Source organism: Anolis sagrei, chromosome 1 (genome assembly GCF_037176765.1).
Source record: "Anolis sagrei isolate rAnoSag1 chromosome 1, rAnoSag1.mat, whole genome shotgun sequence".
Taxonomy (NCBI): Eukaryota; Metazoa; Chordata; class Lepidosauria; order Squamata; family Dactyloidae; genus Anolis; species Anolis sagrei.
Genome location: NC_090021.1, coordinates 218,756,489 through 218,773,650, shown reverse-complemented (window position 1 = coordinate 218,773,650; position 17,162 = coordinate 218,756,489). Strand labels below are relative to the sequence as shown.

The following is a 17,162-nucleotide window of genomic DNA, read 5'->3' as shown; positions in this document are numbered from 1 at the left end:
GTATACACTGTATTTCAGAGGACGGATCTAGCAAGGCCTCCTCTGAGTATTCATTGCCCTAAGGAAACTCTAAGGGTTTGCCATAAATCTACAGACAGCTGAAGGCATACACATCGCCTGAGTATTTGAAGCAATCTATATATGAAAGGTAACCAAATAGCACAAGGCCATCTGGCTAGTTGTTTACCTACTGCCCTCCATTGACTATCCTTTACTTGTTGTAATGCTGCTGCCTTTTACTTCTATAATGTTGATGTAAACATGCAAAAGAATACAAACATTTTCCAGTGGCATTGATATCAACTGATTTTTCAGTGGGGAAATTGCCTACAACAGTATTCTCCTTCTTGTTTGAAATTTTGTAATGTTTGACAGTGAAGGGAGTGCTGCTCAGTCACTTGCATAGCTCCTGTAGGGAGATGCCACTTTAAAGTGGCGTCAGGTATCCACATAACAGTAATTGTGCATGGTGAATTGCTTTATGGTAACAGTGAGTTCAAAGGAGGAGAGGTTCAGGCTTATCTTGTTGATTGTGAAGTGTTAAAACTTGATTTCCTTTCTCTCAAACAAATTTGTAAAAAATATTTATTTTAAATTGCATTTATTTATTATTCATGTGCTTCTTTTCATTTTAAGGTGTTTCCAAAGCAATTCTGGAAGGAGGTGGGCCAGCAATGACAGCAGAATGTGCTCAGCTAGGTACAAATCTGCTCCAAGGAGAAAATCTACTAATAGCAGCTTAGTGAAGAAATAGTTGGTTATGAACTTCAGCAGTTCTTATGGCCTATGGATCATGGAGTTTTAAGTGCGACAGTAGAAAGTATTGCTGATCTTTTTATTTACAGATAACTATGAAAATGACCATGGTTTACTCTTTGCGCCTTCGTGTTGTAGATGTTTACCCCCAAGACTTTAACAGCCTCACTAAAGTACAAACCCCAGAATTCTGCGGGAGATAGAAACCGGATTTTAAGTGGATTTTTTTCTCTAGTGTGATGAATTAAAAAATGAAGAGACATTTGAAAAAAAATATCTATATGAGTTAAAGAAAATTATTTTAAGTTGATATGGAAATGGTATTTAACATCAATAAAGGCAGCAAAAAAAAACAAACCCAAAAACTATTCAAAAATTGTTAGAGAGGATGCCAAGAAGGTACATATATACATATGTGATAGCAATGTAAATATGTAAATAAATTTTGTGGAAAGGTATTTCCTCCACAAGAGGAAATGAAATTTTGGACAGATGATGTATAAAAGAAATGGCTCAAAGGGAGGGGAGCACGATCGTATGGGATAGAATATATATATATAAGTGTGAAAATAACAGCAGATGTAAAAAATGTATTGCAGGTTGTATTGAATATTATGTGTCTGCTGCATAACAACAATGTATAACAAATGTTTTGAACCATGTTAAAATAAAAAATTATGTTTAAAAACAAAAAACACCAAATTTAACTGTTAGGCCTACTAAAAGCATAGTCTCAAGATTTTAAAAAGTTAGATATCACAGCACTTACTGCCTTTTTATTAAAAGCTTTTAGTTCTAAAACGTCTGTCAGAATAAAAAGGGTTTTGCGTACTGGAACAAGGACACAAAGGAGAGGCCATTTCTAGCCTCTCTGGTCAGGGAACTCTTAAAAGTCTAGGCCTAGCCCAATGAGAAGATTCTCTCTGGTGTTCCCATCCACCATACTTCTGAAATGAATGGGTCTGTAAAAAGGCCTCTCCTGTGGTGCTCAGAGTCCAGGCAGGCTTATATAGGAATATACACTCTGTTAAGTAACCTGGATCTAATCTATATGGGGGTTTATAGGTTCTAATCGGCACTTTGATTTTTATCAGGAAGCACACTGGCAGCCAGAGGAACTTTGGGAGCAAGGGAGTTGTATCGATTCCTGTAACCAGCTCCAACATACTAGCCCTTTGCATCAACTGAGGTTTCCAGACAGTCTTCAAATGCAGCCCTGCATGCAGAATTACATTAACACAAATTAGATGAGATAGATTGTGACCTATCGAGGAATGGGTTTAGTTAGTGCATGAATGAACTTGTAGTGTGCAAACCCTGGGCCTCCATATTCAAAGGCTGAACCAAAGCGCATACCTGAACTGTGAACTCAGAGAAGCATAACCAACCCAGGATATATATCATTCCTTGATCTGACCAAGAGCACCTCTATCTTGTATGGATTGAACTTTAATTTGTTCACCCTTGTCCAATACAATACTGAAGCCAAGCTCTGGTTTAAAACAGAAATCGTTCCCATGGAGTTAGGTGTATAGGAGAAGTAGAGTTGGCCTTTATCAGCATACTAGTATCACCAAAGCCCAAACTTCCAGGTGACCTCTCCCAGTGGTATAATGTAGATGTTGAGTACAATGGCAGGCCAAATAAAGTCCTGGCAAGCCCCATAGACCAATGGCTGAGTCAAACAGAGTTCATCCCTCCAAGAATTAACATAGCTGGTGTACAATAGTACCTCCACATGACTCAGAAAGATACCATGGTAAAATGGTATCAGAAACTGCTGAGAGGTCTAACTGGACCTCGAGAGATGCACACCCCTGTGTAATTCTGCCATATGCCACTCCTTGTAATTCTGCTGATTGTATTATTGACTATAGAATGTACAGTGCTATGTATTGAGCAAAAAGTAAAGCAAAATGTAAATCAATTGCAGCATTATTGTTTTGTCTACCAACAGCACTGATGCACGGGAAGGGAAGTAATAGTAGTAGTTGTGCCTTCCTGTAGCCCCAACTATACTGGTCATTTAATGCAGTTTGAAGCTAGCAAGTCAGACAAACTCCCACAAAAGTGATTGAAAGAAAGCCCTTAATGCACATGAGTACCCTGTGGTTTGTGTAACCACCATGGGAGTCTCAAACTGGTTCCAGGATTTCCTATGTGACCATCTCCACAGTGAAACCATTTTCTTCAATACTGGTTTGAAATTGCATTAAATTATCAGTGTAGACATGCCCCGTGACACTCGGCACTGCAATATGGCACAAACCTCAATCCATATCAGTTGTGAAAAGGGCACCCCCTTTGCTTAAATTCTAATGGTACGTATCTATCTGAAAAGACATTTCAAATGGAAGTCTTGCATTTAGGTTGGTTTAGGTGCAGTTTCATCCTTTCCCTCTTCTTTTTTTTCCTTTCAGCTTCCCAGCCGCACAACAACCTCCTTTGCACAACAGCTGGACAGCTGAAATGTAGAAATGTCCTCCATCTTGTGGCCAGCACTGATACTAAGACACAAATCTCCAAAGCTCTCAAAGAGTGTGAACAAAGACAGTTCACCTCTGTGGCCTTCCCTGCAATTGGAACAGGTTTGTTAGAGCACCTGCTCGACACCACTGAAGAAATTGTCCTCCAGCCCCGAAGACTTGGTTTTGGATCTTAGGCCAAAATACGGTGTTTGTCATTTTGGATATAGCCACAGTTTTCTTTGATATTTTATTTTTAAAAAGAGATGGTAAAACAGGGAGATTGAGTTGAATAATTAAGGAGAATCCCAGGGAGAAAGCAGAGGGAGAAGTGAATAGAAAACCAATATGTGTATTATCTATTAGAGTATATAAAGTAATTTTAAGGTAATTTATCCTAGAACAGGAATCCTATCCATTAAAATGTTTGTCTTCCCTTTTCTTTCTTCAAATTCTGGTAGGTACATTTAGAATTACAGACTCAGGTGAAAAGTGTATTGTTGTTCTTGTAAAATATGTTTATTTTTGGAGCTCATGAGTTGGATTGCGTATTTGTGTGTGGCTAGATGTGATTCTTGACCTCCTTGGGCATCTTGTTGAAATAAAATGTGACATGAATAAATGAAATAAGCACATGTTGCTCTGTGGCTGCAGAGCTTAACGGAAGGACACTCTAACTTCTGCTATTAGCTAGGTAGGGAAAAAGGGGCCACAGGACCACTAGGTTTTATCCCCTTGCAAAAGAGCTTGGGAAAATCAATTTATTTGTACTTGGAATCTTTTTCTAGGACAGTCAAGGTTTATGGTGTCTGGGGGATTCTGGGAGCAGTAATCAAAGTTATTTTTTCATTCTAAGGTTAGCAACACAAAATGAGACCTAGGCCCATTTCACACAGCTCAATAAAATCCCACAATTTCTTCTTTGAACTGCAATATATGGCAGTGTAGACTCAGATAACCCAGTTCAAAGTTGATATTGAGGGATTTTCTGCCTTGATATTCTAGGTTACATGGCTGTGTGGAAGGGCCCCTAGTATCGCTTCCCCTGGCCAGTCAAGAAGCACTTAGAGCAATAGGCTTTTCTACCTTTCTTGGCGGGAAGGTTTCTCAGCTCCTGTTGTCCTGCAGAGGTGTAGGGAGTGCTAAGTATGCAACCTGTTTTTGATTCCATGGCAGGTAACCATGGGAGTGAAGAGAGCCTCTTTCTTTTGGTTTTCTATAAAGCAGTCATCTTATTATCATTGCAGGTAAAGCGGGCCGGGATCCTAAAATGGTGGCCAATGACATGATTGATGCCATAACAGACTATGCGAGAAATACATCTGCCCCACTGGTGAAAAATATTAAGATAGTCATTTTCCAGGCACATTTACTAAAGGTGTTTTATGAAAGCATGAAAAGAAAGGAAGTTGCAGGTTCCAAACCTGAAGAAAAACCTTCAAAGACATATTTTAGGAAAATTACAGGTAAGTAGATGGCTTTTACTAGTGTGAATATTCTTTACCGCAATTGTTTTCATTAAAGGTGTTCGCATTTCTGTTGCAGATTCTGTTGCAAATTGGCTTGGTTTTGGGAAATCTGCTGAAGAAGTAACTCCTAAACGAACTTTGCTTCTGGAGAAAACCATAGAGCCTGCCACTTTTCAGATTTGTGGTGATAGCCAGAAAAATGTAGAAGCTGCAGCATCTTGGCTGAAAGATCTGATTTTAAAGGACCAGAATGAAATCAATTTTTCAGATAGCTATATCTCAAACTTTGAAGAAAGTGAATATGAGAAACTCAAAGATCTCCAGAGGAAGTTGCAAATCGAGATTAAGCTAGAATTAGAAAGCTTTCCTCCTTCCTTACGTGTTTGTGGCACAACAAAAGATGTTTTGATTGCTAGCACCACAATCCAGCAATTAATTATAAATAGCCGAGATCGCAAAGAAGAGCAGTCCAAGGCAGATCTTTTCAGCAGCCTAGTAGAGTGGCAGTATGACGACAATGGGCAATATAAGGCCTTCGATTCTGTGACCAACATGCAGATAGAAGCTGCGGCACAGCATCAGAATCGGCTTGAAATAACCATACAGAATAAACATTATCGAGTGGATCCAAGTCAGCAGTGTGCAGTGGATGGCCAAGGTGCAAAAATTAATCTTCGACGTCTTACAAAAGCAGAAGGTTTGTTTTGTGTACTTTATACGTTCTTTGTTATATAAGTATTCTGCTAGCACCTTCTTCCCTGCTCTATCTTATTTTGTACAGTCTTGGAGGTGTTGGATTTGCATGTGGATCAGAAACATGTGGCCTTCCACATGTTTGGCTCCAGTGACTTTCAGTCCTGGGGGGGGGGGGGGGAGTGGACTTACTTGCAATCCAACATGACAGAGGCACATATTCTTCATCCAATCTCTGTGGTGAACTTGTACTTTAGAAGGGACAATCTGGCATGACACAATTTGTTACAACAACACCTTTTCTGTTGAGAGTAACATTACTGTTACATTAGTAATGTATTTCAGGTGCAGAGCTTGCTGAAGATGAATCTTTATTTTGGAAATCTTTAAAGGAATTTGGTAGCTTAATTTTATACAGTACTTGTAGATCAAGATATATTGGACTACGTTTATTTTTTATTGTATCATGAGTGCGTCAAGGGTACAATTTTATATATATATATATAAAATACAAATTTGTAGCACATAAACTTAATAGAAGAGAGGAGAAAAGTGACCAAACACAAGCAAGAAGAAACATAGAAAAAGAGACTTATACAATACTTGATTTGAATGAATGAAAATCAAATGTGGGCGGACCTTAAAAGCTTAAACTTGTTCCAAACAGGGTTACCCAAACTGAAGGAAGAAACAATGGCAAGTAAAGCAAAGAAGGAAAAAGAACCCAAAGAAACAAACAAAGAAGGGAATGGTGAAGCAAATAAAGAAACAACAAAAGAGACAACAAACACAATAAACACGCCCAGAAGACTTTCCATAGGGGAGGAAGGAAGACTAAAGGAGTTACTGAAGGAGATCAGGACCATAGGAAAAGAATTGAAGGCTATGAATGAAAAACAAGATGCATACCAGAAGGTGGCGCAGGAGCAGATGGCCGAATTAAGAAACGAGATAAAGATAGAATTAGGGGCGATGAAGAAAGACAATGAATCAATGAAAGAAGAGATAAAGGAATTGAAGAAACAGAAAACCGAACAAGAAAGAAGACAAGAGACATCGGAGGAGAAGATAGAGTCACTAGAATTGCTACACCAGAAAATCCAAGCAAGACAAGATGTTCTAGAAAGAAGAGAGATGGAATTTCAGGTGAGAATGAGAAACATACATGAAGAAAAAGAGGAAAACTTACGAGAGATAATTACGGAAGTACTGGCAGAATTACTCCAAAGTACCAAACAATACATGGAGGAACAACTTGACAGAACATACAGAATCAACACGAATTATGCGAGAAAAAACAAAACAGACCGGGATGTCATAGTCCAATTGACAAGAAGAACACTAAGAGATGCGATTATAAGAGCAAACACTGGAAAATCAATATACTACAAAGGGAAAAGAATAGCAATCCTAAAAGAATTCCCAACAACAATAATCAATAACAGAAGGAAGTATAACTTCCTGACAGAAGAACTGAAGAAACAAAATGTAAGATTTCGCTGGGAGAAGGATGAAGGACTCATGACGACATATAAAGGTCAAAAATATTGGATTAAAACAGTTGAAAGAGCGAGACAATTCTACAGAGGAATAAAGAAGGATGACTCGGAGGAAGAAGAGGAAGAAGACGACGAAAAGACTGAACCAAAAAGGAAACAAAGTAAAAGACAACGTCTCATCTCACCCAACAAGGAGGACCTCGAGGCAAGAAGAGACTACCTGAACCAACAAATTGAAAAGTATATCAACGAGGAAAGGATTAGAAATTTAAGAAAGGAACAAGAAGAAAAGACACGGGAAGAGACAGAAAAAGGACAAGAAGAAAGACTAGAAGAAGAAGGACAAGAAAAAGAAAAGGAAGAGGGACACACTTTTTAAAATGTCTTCAAGTATTAAAATTTACTGTAACAATGTAAATGGTTTGAATGGCCCCAATAAACGAAATAAATTTTTTAATAAATTAAGGAAAAGAAAGTTCCAAATTATTGCGCTACAAGAAACCCATATCGCTAGTAAACATATTGCACATCTAGAGGATAGCAGACTGGGGAAAGTCTTTTATTCATCTGCTTTAGAAAAAAAAAGAGGAGTAGCCACATACATTACAAACAATATAGAAGCCGAACTAGCCTTCAAAGATCAGGAAGGTAGAATGGTAGGGGTTATGATTAATTGGAAAAATACTAAAATCTTAATTTGTAATATATATGCGCCGAACGATGCAAAATCCAAATTTGTGAAACAATTAGAAGCAAATATAGCCAAACAAGTGTTCGATAAAATAATAATAATGGGTGATTTTAACGGAGTAACAGATAAAAATCTAGACAAAACTAAAAAACAAAAAAGCAGTTTGAAAGGCAATACAGGTAGCCTGCCAAAACACTTCATAAACATGATGAGAGACCTAAAATTGGAAGATGCCTGGAGAATAAAGAATGGCTTTAAACAAGACTATACCTTCTTCTCAGCCAGACATAAGAGCTGGTCGAGAATCGACATGGTATGGGCATCGTCCTCACTTATACTAAAAATAAAAAAAATAAAAATAGCACCCAGGACAGACTCTGATCACTGCCCTATTGAACTAGAGATTAAAGAAGAAGAACGAAAATGGAGGTGGAAGTTAGAAGATAATTTATTAAGGAAAGAAGAAGGTATAGAAAAATGCAAAGCAACTATAAAAGAATATTTTAAAAACAATGATACACAAGAAGTGGATACATTCATAGTATGGGAAGCGAGCAAAGCCGTTATATGAGGTCACTTCATCCAGCAAAAGGCTAGATGGAATAAAGAGAAGAGAAAGAAAATAAAAGAAATAATGGAGGAAATTCAGAAAAAAGAAGAGCTGAAAAGAAATCCGAAAAATAAGGAAATAGCACATAAGCTGACCTTACTGCAATCGAAAAGAGAACATATAGAAATGGAGGAAAGAGCTAAAGAACTAAAACTGATAAAAGCGGACCACTTTCAAAACGCGAATAAGCCAGGAAGATGGTTGGCGAGAAGAATATTAGAAAAGAAAGAATCAAAATATATAGTAAAAATCAAAGAGAAAGAAAAGATCTACACATCGGAAGAAGAAATAAGAGATCAGTTTGCAAATTATTACAAGAAATTATACCAAGATGATCAAATAAAGAAGGAAAAGATCACCCAATATCTAGGAGATAAGAAGATTAGCAAAATATCGGAAGAGGAGAGAGAAGCGCTAAACAAAGAAATCTCGGAAGAAGAAATCAAATCCGCAATAAAGAGCTTAAAGACAAACAAGGCTCCTGGCCCTGACGGTCTGAGCGCGATCTATTATAAAACAGTGATGGAAGAAATTATGCCATTTCTTAAAAAAACGTTAAATGAGATAAGAGAGAGGAAGGAAATACCAGAAAGCTGGAAACAAGCCAACATCCATATCATCCCAAAGGAGAAAAAAGACCCCGAACAACTTAAAAACTACAGACCAATTTCTTTACTTAATTTGGACTACAAAATTTTTAGTAGTATATTAGCAGAAAGACTTAAGAAATTTCTAACAAATTGGATAAAAGAAGAACAAACGGGATTTCTACCAAACCGACATCAACGGGAAAATGTGAGAACAATCATAAATTTAATTGATTATTACGACAAAAATATCCAAAAGGAAGTTATGTTCCTGGCCTTGGACGCCGAAAAGGCTTTTGATCAGATCAATTGGGATTTCTTTAAATTACTATTGAAAGAGATTGATGTTGGCTACTATTTTTTAAATTTAATTGAGGCCATCTATAAAAACCAACAAGCAAAAATTATAGTAAACGGCCAGGAGACTAAACAAATCGAAATAAAGAAAGGAACCAGACAGGGCTGTCCACTTTCGCCTCTGATCTTCATCTTAACAATGGAAGTTTTACTGAACGAAATAAGGAGAAACAAAGAATTGAAAGGAGCCACGATTAGAGGACAAACGTATAAATGCAGGGCGTTCGCCGACGATGAGATTTGCATAGTTGAGGACCCATCCACAAAATTAGAAAAATGGTTCGAAACAATAGAGAAATTCGGGAAGGTGGCGGGCTTCAAATTGAATATGGACAAAACAGAGGCAATAACAAAAAACATCCCCAAAAAGAATTTGGCTATAATTGAGAAAAAATGGAATATCAGAATAACACCAAAAATAAAGTACCTGGGAATTGTAATTTCGCCAAATAACGCACAATTGCTTCAAAACAATTACACAACAAAATGGAATGAAATAAAATGAGACCTGGAAAAATGGAAAAATCTAAAATTATCAATATTAGGGAGGATAGCCTGTATAAAGATGAACGTATTACCAAAAATGCTACTTTTATTTCAAAACCTACCAATTATAAGAACTAAGAAAGGATTAAATCAGTGGAACAAAGACATAAGAAAATTTATTTGGCAAAATAAGAGAAGCAGAATAAACTTCAAAAACATAACCGATGAAAAAAACAGAGGGGGAATGGCTATGCCGGACCTAGGGATCTACGCAGAAGCATGTGCGATTACATGGGCAATTGATTGGATTAGGTTAGAAAATGAAAAACAGTTGAATTTGGAAGGCCACGATCTCAGAAAAGGGTGGCACGCATATATTTGGTACGGGAAAAGAAAAATTGAAAAAGGCTTTGGAAATCACTTTACCAGGTCCGCAATAATAAAAACGTGGGAAAAATATAAAGAAAGAATGTATAATAAAACTCCACTATGGGTATCACCTCTGGAGGCCTGTCAAAGAAGAGAGCTAGGTTGGATGAAGTGGCCTTGCTATAGAGCAATCACAGAAAAAAGGAATCAGGAGATACATCTAAAAAATCAAGAAGAAGTAAAGAAATTATACCCAAATGTAACGTGGCTGCAATACAGACAATTAAAAGAACACTTCATGATGGACAAAAAAATTGGCTTTATGCAAGAAGAAAACATCTGGGATAAAATCATAAAAGGCAAGAAAAAAACAATATCCTCTATCTACAAAAAGCTATTAGACTGGAGTACGGAAGAAGAGAGAATAAAAGAGTGTATGATAAAATGGGCTAGCAATATAGGGAGACCAATTAACTTGGAAGAATGGGAAAACATATGGAAAAAGAAATTAAAATATACAAAAGCCTATGATCTAAAAGAAAACTGGCTTAAGCTATTCTATAGGTGGCATTTAACACCTCAGAAGTTGGGAAAACTATATAAAAACATAAACACAAAATGCTGGAAATGCGGGGAAACAACAGGAACGTACTTTCATATGTGGTGGCACTGCCAAAAGGCCAAAAGATTCTGGAAAGCAGTGCAAGAAAAATTACAATATATAATGAAGATTAAAATTCCACTCACCCCAGAAATATTCCTACTGGGTATAACAAAAGAAGAAATAGATCAGAGTGAAGATAAACTACTGTTCTTAGCGACAACAGCGGCGAGAATAGTATATGCCAGATATTGGAGAAAGGAAGAGATACCGGAGACAGAAGAATGGGAGACAAAACTCTTGGAAGTAAAGAATATGTATAGACTAAGTTATCTCATTCAGAAAAGTAAAGGAAGAATTGAAAAAGAAACAGACTGGACAAAGATAGACGAATATTTCAAGCAGAAATGAAGCAGATGATAAAGCTGGGAGTAAATATATTTCCAAAACCTGAACGAGACACAAAATAAATTAGAGATAGGGAAATAAGGAATAGAAGAAAGAAGGAAAAGGAAAAAACCTCGCAAAGGACACCCGGAAGACAGACCGAAGGAAGGGGGAAACCCTCGATTTTCTCTCTATCACTTTTAACTCACTCCTCACAATCCTTTTCTTTTCCCCTGACTCTCCATACCCTCACCTTCAACCACCCCCGATTCCTTTAAGTCTATCCCTCTCCAACCACCCTTACTCTTTCCCAGCTTTCATCCCTTTTTCTACTTCTGTCCTTTCGATACCTATTTATTTTTAACTTGACTGCATTTTTTGCTCTCTTTTAAGTATATGTATATGGAAAACGTGAATAAAGATTATTTTTTTTAAAAAAGGGGTACAATTGTGATATATTTGAGAAAACACAAAGTTTAAAAACTTGGCATTATATTAAATGTCCTTTGACCAGTAACTGGCTACTTGGAGTGCCTTTGGTGTTGCTATAAGAAGGTCCTCCATTGTGCATGTAGCAGGGCTCAGGCTGCATTGTAATAGGTGGTCTGTGGTTTGTTCTCCTTACTCGCATGTCGTGGACTATATGTTAATGGGCAGTGGCCTCAGAATTGCAAGAGTAATGGCCTGCTTCTGTGCATCAGTTTGTCAAAATAAAGAGTGACATCCAGCAGCCGGAAAGTATGTGATGAGATGTTTTTAGTATGGTATAATTTTAAGGTCTAGGTTATCATTTCAAAACCTATAATCAAGAGCAGGGTTATATAAGTATCTTTTAAATGGTGTTAAATTTTAATATAAATCCTAAACACTGTACTGATGTGGATGGATGATTATAAGATGGGATTCTATACTGATCGCTGACTGTAAATAAAGATTAATTTGATACTTGTAGAACAAGCTGCTTATTTTGTGGCTAGTAATTGCTGCATTGCATATTCATGGAAGAAAAATGTATGTGTTATGAGAGGTAATAGTGCCATGTTCATTACCTAGATAATCTGGCAATGGCTCTTCCTGAAGAGTGGGAAGACATGGGGCAAATGCGTGTCAAAGTGGTGAATCTAAATCCAGAAGTGAAGGAATATCTCATGGTGAAGCAGATGTTTTGTCAGACATGTAATCCATGGACTATTGAAAAGGTAACTTTTTATTCCATATCTTGAATTGGCCAGTTACATGACAAACTAAATTAAAATGTTTTCTTTGTTTTACTCTTCTCCCCTGGCTTTTTCTATAATGTGGAGCTGAAGTAAAACTTGTTAGGTGTATTTACAAGGTTGCTCCATCCCGTGCCCAGTCAATCCAAGCCTAACAAACTAACTTGGAGATAGGCACCCAAATCTGGCTTGAATTTTACCTGAAGTAGCTGGTAGCATTGCTGTGAGATTTGAGGTTCATTTGCCTTTCGTTTTACACTTTACAGTGCCTTTATGGGAGGGATGATGAACAAAACTTGTATCTTTCAATAAGATATTTCCCCTTCCCAAAAGGACAGCCCAATGCAGGCCTTAGACTACACATTGTATGTGGCCATGACGTAAAATGGCATCACCAAAGGATCTGAGGCCAGCTCTTGTTCTGTCGGGACCCTTATGTTTTCTGCCTCATTCTTGGGTTAGAGAGAAGGGGAACTCTACTTGTTATTGCCAATTTGCTGTTTTCCCCCCTTCTTACCCACAATTCCCCTATCCTTCTATAGATTGAAAGGATCCAAAATCCTTACTACTGGCAGGCATACCAAATCAAAAAGCAGGAAATGGATGCCAAAAATGGCCATACAAATAATGAACGTCAACTTTTTCATGGAACAGCTAGTACATCATTAACCCTCATAAATAACTCTGGGTTTAATCGGAGTTATGCTGGAATGCATGGTAAGTTGGTGAACTCAACGTTGCCTGTAGGCATTTGGTTTGGAATTGTGACTGAAGAATTTGAATATGCCAAATACTGTTTGAAAAGGGGGCGGGGGGAACCTTTCATTTTAGGTACTTCTCTGAAGCATTAAATAACCAAAATACTTTTCCAAAATCATCTTTGGTAAGAACAGTTAAAAGATCTGCCTGAAGGCATTCAGTCAACAAAGCTGGCACATTCTAGCTTTGGGAACGTGCCGTGAACATTTGATTTATACTATTAATAATAATAATCATCATCATCATCGTTTTATTTATTACCCACCTCTCCTCACAGCTCGAGGTGGGTTAAAAGATTGCTAAAACACATAATCACATAATCCTTTAAAAACCCTCCATAGAGTACACATATTAAAACATATTTCCATAAAATACATGTTAAAATACCCAAAACAAAAGTTAGGCATAGAGTGGAAATTTAAAATGCCTATGGATGATCTCTCCCAACAGCTTTATGTAAATATTAAAAAGCATTGGGGATAGAATGGCAAAGGGTATCATTGGAGTTTCATCCCCCAGATGTTTTGGTTTGCAGTGCCCATCTGCCCCACTCAACACTACCCAAAGAAACTGGGATAATAACCCAAAGTAGCAAGAGGATTGTGTTGCTGGAGTTTGAACATGAAGAAAACTCAAAATCTTGGATCTTGATCTTGATCATCTTGGATCATTTAAAGTGTGTTATTTAGTTTAAAAATAAATAAATAAGAGGAAAGCACACCCATTGATATTGGATAGATTAGGAGAGAAAACTGCTATCTGAATATTGTTGAATTCCCAGCTCACATTATCTTTGACTAATGTTGATTTTTGAAGGGCTACAGGTTGCCCCTCTCTACCAAGGTTAGCAAAGTTCTGTAGGCAGAGATATAATGCCATGGGACAGAAAGAAACCTGAATATTATGTTTCTGATAAGATATTCCCTTTACTTCAAAATAATAATGAAACTGTGCTTGGTGCTGATTGGTGTTGCAGGAGTTAATAGCTTAAGAAGTGAAGAATCAAGGGACTTGATGATAATTGGCTGTCTAAACTTTTAATTTTTCTTTTTATAGCTGCAGTGTATGGAAATGGAACGTATTTTGCTGTTGATGCCAGCTATTCTGCCCATGATACCTATTCAAAACCTGATGCAAATGGGAGAAAATACATGTACTTTGCTAGAGTACTTATTGGAGACTATTGTGTTGGAGTTCAAGGATTACTTGTTCCACAGGCAAGGAGCACAACAGATCCCACAGATCTCTTTGATAGTGTCACAGATAATATGAAGAAGCCAACCTTGTTTGTCATCTTCAATGATATCCAAGCTTATCCAGAGTATCTCATTACTTTTAAAAAATAAACATGTATTTTCCCTTAATAATCTTTCACTGTTACATATTCAGTAATTATATCAGGCACATATATATTGCTAAATAAATCAAATTCCATTTGGATCATTCTCCTTTTACTGAAATTCCCTTTATTTATCAGAAAGGATATCACTGTAATGGGAGATTTGATGAAAATGAGTCCAGTAGATATAAGTGTCCTTTATGAGCAATGTTCGAGAAGAGGTAGAAGTCAAGGGCCTTCCTTAAATAGCAACTATAACAACAATGAAAGTGAAGTATATATGGAGAAAACAAGGATGAGCAGATATTGGGGGGAAGAGCCAGTGTTGTAAATTGATTTGCAGCATCAGACTGAGATTTGGGAGGTCCAGGTTAAAGTCCCTGCTCTCCATGAAACTGGATGGGATGGTGATACATTCTCACTTGTGTTTCTCAGACAAGTTTGTTTTAGAGCTAAAGCAGAGCATAGAAAAGCTGTGTGTGTGTGTGTGTGTGTGTGTGTGTAGCTTGAGGTCTTTGGAAGGGATATGATACGTAAGTATTTAAAACAGCTGTATGTTGACCATAAGCCAAGCTGGGAAGAAAAACTATTAATGATTTAAAAACCATCTCAGCCCAGCATGCAGTAAAAGCAGTAGAAATGTAAGCTGGGTTTGTTAGGCCTACTTCAAGGCCCTCAACACAGTCCCCTCTATGCCTGTGTCCAATTTCATTGATGGGGGTTTCACAGCAAATTGCTTACGCAACTCTGCCATCCACAAATCCCAGTTGGTTGCCTCCACTGAGAGGATGTTGCTGGTATGTTCTTGTTTTGACTCCCCTTTTCCATCTTGGTTGAAGCTATCTAATTGGCAATCCACAGCAAGGATGCTCTGCTATAAGAATCTGCCTGTCCATTGAACCAAAGCCATGCTTTTATTTCTTGAATGCCTTGTGCTGTCTTGTTCCTGGAACTCTTGCCACAGTTCTCTGGAATAGGCTTAATACTGATAAGAGTAGTTATGTGCTAAACACACCGAGAAACGAATGCCTTTTAATTTTTGCAGAGTATTAACAAAGAGGGGAGACAAATGAGGCAAATGCATTGTCCCTTTCTCTTCCTACCTATACAACTTTATTAAGCCAACCAATTGTAGAGAATACAAGATTCCTAAAAGTACAAAAGCTTCATTTGTTTGTTGTTCAGAATCTGTGATTATTTTGTTTTTCAAAGCACCCGACAGCTATTGTGCCTTAAATAAAATTATCTTGTTCTCCGACTGGCTGTTTGTCTTTCTTCGTAACCAGGAGGGAAATTGTCACATTGCCACCACAAATACATTGTCTGAAACCAATCTCTGATTATCAATGGACGCAGAGGTCAAGTGCATATACAAACAAGAACAATTATTTACACAAGTTTAACACAACAGATTATTTATTACTTTATAAGCACCACAAGTCCCTTGTTGTAGTAGAGTCTGTTGGTAACGCTGCAACTGGTAGTAGGAGTGGTAGAGGAGGGAAACGAGGCGCCCAGGTGTTAGATGAGGAACAGCAAAGGAAGAGGATCTGGGAGATACTTATGTCACCCACTGATGAAGAATACTTTGAAGGTTTCTCCGAGAGTGAAATGGGTGAGGAGGAGGAAGGAGATTCAGATGGGAATAGAGGCACTAAGAGGATTACTTGAGAGCAGGAGTCAGACGAGGAGCGTCAGAGAAAGACGATCTGGGACATACTGCTCCAACAGAGGAAGAGGATTTCATGGGTTTTTCTGGGAATTATGGGTCTGGGAGTGATGGGGATGAAGAGGAACCACTGGATTGGACCAAGGTACAGGAGGTTCAGAATGTATGTACTCAACCAACGTCCAGTGACACTTTTGCGGGGTTTTCTGGTGGCGGGGACTGGCAATCTGGTGATATTGTGGAATCATGGGGAGACCTAAGTCTTCACAAGAGGTGGAAGAGTTGGAGGATAGGCGTTGGCATTCAACTGTAGAAGCTAAGCCAGCTGATAGTGATGAGGATGGGGTGGAGGGCAGCTCATCATCGGATGATGAGCTGTAGGATAAATGAAGGCACTGGAATAATTGAACTTTGCAGTAGGCAAAGTGTTGGTTTCGTGCCTTGGGTCTTGTTGCTGCTGCTTTCCTGTTGGGCTTGGGTCCTGGATCTGCAGGTTGCTGTTTCCTTCGTGTACCAACCGGCTTGGATTCTTGTAAGTGCGGATTTTACCTCTCCTTGACTTCGGACTGTTTTTGATGGTGACACTGCCTTTTGGACTTTGGAACTTTCAATTGGGATTTCTTCGACTTTGGACTGCTACTGGACGACGGTTTCTCTTCATGGCACTTTGTTTGTTTATTTTCTTTGAACTGTGTGATTTTTTTAAATAATTTTTTATTGAATTTTATAATTACAGCGAAAGTGGGGGAATAATCCAAGAAGATAGAAAAGTAGGAAAATTAGGAAGATAGTACCCATAACCCCCGTGTGAAAAAGAATAAAAAAATACCTAGAATAAAAAAGAAAATCAAAAATTCAAAAATCCAAAAATCAAATAACAGCAAAAAATCACACACACACAAAAAAAGATAAAAATAAAAATAAAAATTTTACTTTCTTCTGATACTGCCCATTCAGTCATCCCTTAAATCCATGTCTTAAATTTAATCCATTTTGCATCTTGATTATATCCTCAGTACTGTTATAAGTCCTTATAATTGGTTTCCATATAATCGTCAATTGTTGACCAATTAGTCTGTTTAATTGGATTGCCTGTATTCTTTTTTTAATAAAAAAGTTAACTTGTCCATATCCTTAATTTCATTCACCTTATTTATCCAAAGGAGTTTATCTGGTATTTCTTTCAGTTTCCAAAGTTTCGCAAAGAC

General features: G+C 37.6%; 1 protein-coding gene across 3 annotated transcripts in view; it reads left to right on the top strand.

Annotated features, from left to right (window-relative positions):
* Positions 1–15,543, top strand: part of LOC132774816 (protein mono-ADP-ribosyltransferase PARP14-like) — a 40,535-nt gene extending 24,992 nt beyond the window's left edge. For all 3 annotated transcript variants that reach the window (XM_067473234.1, XM_067473230.1, XM_067473235.1), the window contains 7 exons: positions 637–699; positions 3,177–3,344; positions 4,469–4,687; positions 4,767–5,387; positions 12,024–12,169; positions 12,730–12,904; positions 14,003–15,543. In XM_067473234.1, coding sequence (XP_067329335.1) covers positions 637–699; positions 3,177–3,344; positions 4,469–4,687; positions 4,767–5,387; positions 12,024–12,169; positions 12,730–12,904; positions 14,003–14,292 — 1,682 coding nt within the window. In that variant the 3' untranslated portion in view covers positions 14,293–15,543. The remainder of the gene's footprint in view (positions 1–636; positions 700–3,176; positions 3,345–4,468; positions 4,688–4,766; positions 5,388–12,023; positions 12,170–12,729; positions 12,905–14,002) is intronic.
* Positions 15,544–17,162: the final 1,619 nt, after the last annotated feature.